Source organism: Netta rufina (genome assembly GCF_964035555.1).
Source record: "Netta rufina genome assembly, chromosome: 5".
Classification (NCBI taxonomy): Eukaryota; Metazoa; Chordata; class Aves; order Anseriformes; family Anatidae; genus Netta; species Netta rufina.
Genome location: NC_140128.1, coordinates 1,173,764 through 1,179,981, shown reverse-complemented (window position 1 = coordinate 1,179,981; position 6,218 = coordinate 1,173,764). Strand labels below are relative to the sequence as shown.

The 6,218-nt window shown below is 41.2% G+C and overlaps 1 protein-coding gene across 1 annotated transcript in view; it reads left to right on the top strand.

Moving 5' to 3' along the window:
• Positions 1 to 2,637: 2,637 nt before the first annotated feature.
• Positions 2,638 to 6,218, top strand: part of PARVA (parvin alpha) — a 69,077-nt gene continuing 65,496 nt past the window's right edge. The window contains exon 1 of the mRNA XM_084287496.1: positions 2,638 to 2,835. Within this exon, the coding sequence (XP_084143622.1) occupies positions 2,700 to 2,835 (136 nt within the window). The 5' untranslated portion in view covers positions 2,638 to 2,699. The remainder of the gene's footprint in view (positions 2,836 to 6,218) is intronic.

The window sequence follows — 6,218 nt, the reverse complement described above, 5'->3', positions numbered from 1 at the left end:
TTATATATCCTATCTCTTCCACCTCAGTCAGAAACAAGATTCTGTTCCTGATCATTCTGAGTCCTGCAGTGAAAGAAATAAAAAACACGTGTGCATAGACAGATATGCAGGTGAATAAAAATGCATTTGAAGTATAGCGATTTAGCCTTCTTTTATTGTCTGGATACAATTAATTGTATCCTGATCACATACATGCCAATAAGTATGTGCTACTGGCTGGCTCATCTTTAGGAACAAGGTGCTGACAGGGAGCACAGTGAGAGCCCTTGTGGTCTGCTCCAGATTCCTATGTGCCAGATACAGCAGGGCCAGCCTGAATGGCAGCCTCATGCTGTTGCGTCCTGTGCATGGGATCATAGAGCATGATTATGAAAGTATCCAACTGTCAAATGGGAAGCAGAACAAAAGTCTAGCCAAACGAAAATCCCCACTAAATTCATATTACTGCAGCTTTTATTTGTGGTTAAAATACTATTTAAAGATGAGTCAGATATTTAAAATCAACATTCCCATGTCTGCCATAAGTTAGACTTTGTGCATATCTATAAGAACCTTTGTGCTGAATGCAATATTAAATGAAGATTATATGTCCACATATATTTCCAGATCAAAAGAAAAAGTAGCATATGTAGTTCTAAATATAAGATACAGAAAAAAAAAATGTAACTGCCCTACGTAAGGGCAATGATTGTAAGACAATCATCGTAAGTAGAATCATCATAAGTAGAAAAACCTTGCAATATTACATCTAAGAGAACTACAAATAAAATCAGAAAGGAACCCATTAAAAAAAAAAAAAAGGTAAACTTAGGTCTGTCTCTTTTTCTGATTCCTTAGCATTATTACTTAAGGCACGCAGTGTCCATGTTTCCAGATCTGATAGAGATGATTTTAAACATTAAATTTGATTTGAAATGTACTTTCTCCTTGTGATGAGCATTTACCCATAGCTCATGGGGCTATTAAATAAGTAGTATTGCATTTGACATCTAATTTACATATGCTGAGAGTAATGAAATAGGAAACAGTAAAAGAAAGATGTTAGGTCTTTTTATTTATTTTGTGTGAGACCTGGCAAGTGCACGTTGAATTCTGATTTTGCTGTGCAGCCCAGCTCCCATTCCTGTTCATGTGTGTCTGGTTTGTTCTTTCTGTCTTTAACACAAAATTTAGTGGTACAAAAGCAAGCATACGCATGCTTGCCAAAATGCTCTCTCTCCTGCTGTGCCCACAAAACCCTATATTGACATTTGTGTGTATTCATTTGGGTCCAAATGGAGATTCAGTTGTTGTTTTTTTTCTCTATTTGTAAATGTGACAGATTCACCTGCATCTAACAAATTACTTGACGTGTTGGTTTCTTTTTCTTTTACCATATTCTTAAAAATCTTTTTATTCATATTATATTATTTTCTTGAAAAATGTTCAAAACTGTTCATATCCTAATCCATGCAGTATGTGAGTAGTACTAATGTGTGAAATTCAGTGCGTGTCCTAGAGACAACAGTCCAGAGATGCAGTCGTTGCTCTGAGCCAGTGCAAATGCAAGAAAGCATGAGAGTGGTGTAGTGGCTTGGGTTCATTCCTGCTTTTAACTGATGTCTGTAAAGACAAATAAAGTTTTTCCCCAAGGCATATACTAACTGCATACAACAAATATTCATTGTTGTGTACTCCTCATCAGCTTACCAATGTTACCAGCTTGTAAAAACACAACAATTACTAACTGATTTAGAAATATCCTCACGTTAATTTCATTTCACTTATTATGCCTAATGGATAGCTAGATATTTGCATAAAGTGTGTGTGGCTTTTTGCCTGAATTGTTAATCGAGTGATTAAGTGGTAAGTGAAAGTAGTGCATCCAGATGACATTAATGCTGTTCCAGCCCTGGATGCCTCATGAACTAGCTACCAGTTGGAGCAAATTAGCTGTTTTAAAGATGCCTCTCTCTTAAGCTACCCATCTGCAAATAAAAGGATTGGTATAGCCAATCTATTGTGCTAGGTCATCTTTCTTTCCCACTGCTTTTTTAATGGTCTTACTACAACTGTTTGTTGTTGTTGTTGTTGTTTTTCTGTGTAGAAATGGACATCACCGTGTCTTCTTCCTCTGATGACAGATGTAGTGGTAACCTCCAGGCTGCTTTGCAGCATGTGCTCAAGACTGAACTGCATGTATTAGCTTCAAGTTGCACAAAGCCATGTGGTGGCACTTGATTCCTTCATGAGTTCTTCTCGGAGCAGTGTGGAAACTTCTGACATCCATGCTAACTCATGGTTTCACCTGTGATGTCACATACATACATGGGTGCGTTTGACAGAGCACCCTGAGGTGGTGTGAGGACAGTTTGGACTGTCGGGAGTGGCCCTCCCCAAAAGGCTGATAAAATGAGGTGCCCGGGGGGCATGGCTGGGCGCGAGCGGCCGTTGGGCGCCAAGGGTCCTCGGGCGGGAGCGGCCGTCGGGCTGAGGCAGGTGCCGGCGGAGGCCGTGTGAGGGGAGCGGGCCCTCCCCGGCGGGCGCCGAGCGAGCGAGAGGGAGGGCGGGCGGGAGGCAGGGCAGGAGTGGGAGAGCGAAGCAGGAGCTGCCTCAAATGCTTGAAATAATTCCGCTTCCGTTCAGAGCCGGGAGCAGCCTTCCACGGCATCGGGGCCTCGGACCCGTCTCCTTCATTCCCCGGCGCCGGCCCGGCCGTCATGGCAACTTCCCCCCAGAAGTCCCCTTCTTCCCCTAAGTCCCCCACCCCGAAATCGCCCCCGTCCCGAAAGAAAGATGACTCCTTCCTGGGCAAGCTCGGCGGCACGCTGGCGAGGAGGAAAAAAGCTAAAGAAGGTAAAAATCAGGGGCGCGCGCGTCCTCGGAGTTACCTTAAAATGGTGGGTGGGGGGGGAGGAGGCTCGGGGAGAGGAAAGGGCTCGGGGCAGCGGGAGGAAGGGGCCGACTCGGGGAGGGCGCTGAAGGGAGGAGCGCGCTGGGGCCCCCGGCTCCGCCGCCACCGGGCGGAGGCCCCGGGGCCGCGTCCCGGTGCCAGCGCGTCCCGGAGGGGAGCCGCGGGAGACGCCTCCCTCCCTCCCTCCCTCCCGCTGCGGGCCTGGGGGGCTGCGGGGCTCGGTCCCAGCGAGCGTCGGCAGCGCCCAGCTCGGAGCGCGGGGCAGAGCGGCCGGGGCTGCCCAGGCTGGAGGAGCGGAGCGGAGCGGAGCGTTTCCCCGCCGCGGCGGCCTGCAGGGCCTGCGGGCCTGGGGCTTGACCTGATCGTGGACGCTGCGCGCCTCGGAGCCCACCAGGAGTTGTGCAAGAAACGCGCAAAGCTTGATGCCTGTAGCATCAGTGACTTTTAAGGCGTTGGTTTATGGTGGCATACAGCATGCTCTAACATGCTGCTCTGAAAACAGCATAACACACGCAGAATGTAATAGTGCTCATTCCTTTAAAGGCTAAAATTAGGGCTGATTATCATTATTATGCTGTGCTGAAAATCTCTGCCTTACCATCATGGAGGTCCGAAGAAAACTGAGTGACTAGTCTGGTTATTTGTCCATACATGTGAATTAATATCCACTCCCTTCTGAGTCTGCCTCTTTAAAATCCCATGAGACAGAGAATTGGAATTTAGTGTTACTCATCCATCGTTTTCACAGCTGATGTTAATTTAAATAAGATACCAAAGTAGTAGTCACTTCTAAACAGTTATTTAAGTTTGCAAGTTCCACGCTCGCAAATGAGAAAGGCGTTATGCTCAACAGATCCTTGCTTCAGGCACAGTATTTCAGAGCAGCACCTATGCTACAGACAAGGATAATACCTCTTTGGACAGTACAGCCCCTTACTCAGCAACTACCATGTCTTCTCTCTGAGATGCATTTTGCATGACTGTTCACATTATTTGGCTTTTTCTGTTTTTTGCGGATGGACTAAGTTGATAAAATGGTAAATGGTGGCAAACTACATTAGTTGTCCACTTTCTTATGTTATCCTTTTAGTGTTGATAATATTAGTGGCACTGAAATAGAAAAAAATCTGTGTTGAGGCCATATTGTAGGTATTTTTAGAGACATATACATGTATATGTATATACATGTATATACATGTAGGTATGTTTAGAGATCTTTAATTTAGCCTATTTGTAGTTAATTTGTATACGTGGTATTAATACTAAACAAGACCCTTTTCCTCAGTGACAGATAGCATTAAGTTATATCTTTCCAGAAAGTTGTTAGAGGCATCACAGTTACTTTTATCCACAGTCTTGTAATCTTACAAAAAAAGAGGTATTCTGTGAAATTGTATTTCTTCTCAGAAGTTCTCTGTGTTAAATTTATTGATTAAAATCTGCACTTGCTATTCTATTATCTCATTGTGTTAATGTTTGCCCTTTTAAAAAGTAGGAATGACATTGGTGTTGTCCTTGTCCTTTGTGTTTGACAATTTTCTAACATTTATTCAAAGCTAACAGTAGTTTGGAAAATTAATTTTAACTTGTTGAGGAGTTTATTTGCTGATGGAAGAAAAAGTATTTTATAGTTTAATAATATATATTTTATTTCCACATATATGTAATTGTCTTATTTCTTCAGTGGAAGCACGTGTACTAGTATGATCAATACTATGCTATCTTCCTTTTTTTTTTTTTTCTTTTTTGTTTGCTTTTAGTAGATTCCCATGGCTTTGAATCCTTCCTGGGAAGCTTGTCCTCTTCATGCTTCCTAACTTTTCCTCCACTAGAATTAAATAACGGATTTGCAAGCTGTTCATGAGACCCCTTGTTTCTTGTAGGCTATGACACACATGGGTTCCATTCTAAGTTGTACTGCCACAGTTTGTAGGGCTTTGGGTGCCTTTGAAGTCAAACCATGGACTTCATATAGGAGGTCAGATTGCTTGTTGATCTAGACTACGTTCTTTGGTTTTCCTGTTTTAATTGAACTTTCTAGTGACTGCCCCCCACAGAGGCAGGTCTTGGTCATAGGCACAAATGTGGTTATTAAGCTGTTAACACATATAATGTATTAAAAAAATGTTAAAGTCATAGACATTTGGAAAAAAATGAAAAAATGTTTTATCTGTTGTAAGGAGTATACTAATGCATTTTAGCACTATCTGTGCTATATAAATAGCTAATTGTTGTAGATGATATATGATAGGTATATAGTTTTTGCATTTGTGCCATCAACAGGCTTTTTAATCACTGTCAAAACCATATTTTTTATGTTTTGCAACAACAGAGATAGAGCCTGAAATGCTTCACTGAATCAAATCCATTAAGATCTGAAGTGACATGGTGAAGAGTAATGCAGGCTATAAAGTCTGCATAGTTTCAAATGCAGCAAAAGTAGTTAATAATGCAATATAAAAAGGATTTTCTGTAGTAGTATTTCTTTATATAGCAAGCATTTCCTTATGAACTTCAAAGTTCTTGGAAGCAATAAATATTTCACCAATATAAGGGATAAGAATATTCTAGACAAGTAGAATAAATTCTTTGATAATGCAGTACAAGTTGTTGACCAAAACCTGAGCTACCACTACTTGAGATACCACAGATGATGTAAGCAGACATTAGTTGTACATTAAGATGTAAATTAAAGTGCATTTTAATTAAACATTATAGAATATTTAATAAAATCTAAAATTTGGGGGTTACATTTGCTCAAATCATCTTGCCTTGTAAGGTCTTAGCTTGGCTTTCGTTTACAGTATCTCATCTTCACTGCTGTAATTCAAGAATGAGAACATTGTAGCTTAGTCTTTCCTGTAGGAGTGTGAGCAGCTGCAACTATAGAAAGTATTTAAATTTTGTTTAAGTAATGAAAATTACAAATGATTAACTGTGTTTGGAATTTTAATGATTTTTGTCTTACGAAAAATTGTTGAAATACTACTGCAATATTTGATGACCTGTTTATAGCTGAACTGTTGTATGCAGAAATGGTTTGTAGTTTATAGTGAGATTCTGGTCCCTTTCATTCCTGAAAAACATTCAAAGACTGAGCCACATCGTATGTACCTCTGAAGGATCCCAGTCCTTACCTAGCAGGAGGTAAGGTGTGAGATGGAGCTCACTGTGTTAGCCAGAACCAACCACAAATTACAAGTTTTTGTAAGCTCCTTATAGTAGTTTGTGTTGTGTATTAAGCATATCTTTGTGCAATTGCAAGGAGAGAACAGAAAGATCTAATTTTTTAGATGTGGAGATGTGTGTTATGTTATCTTATGAA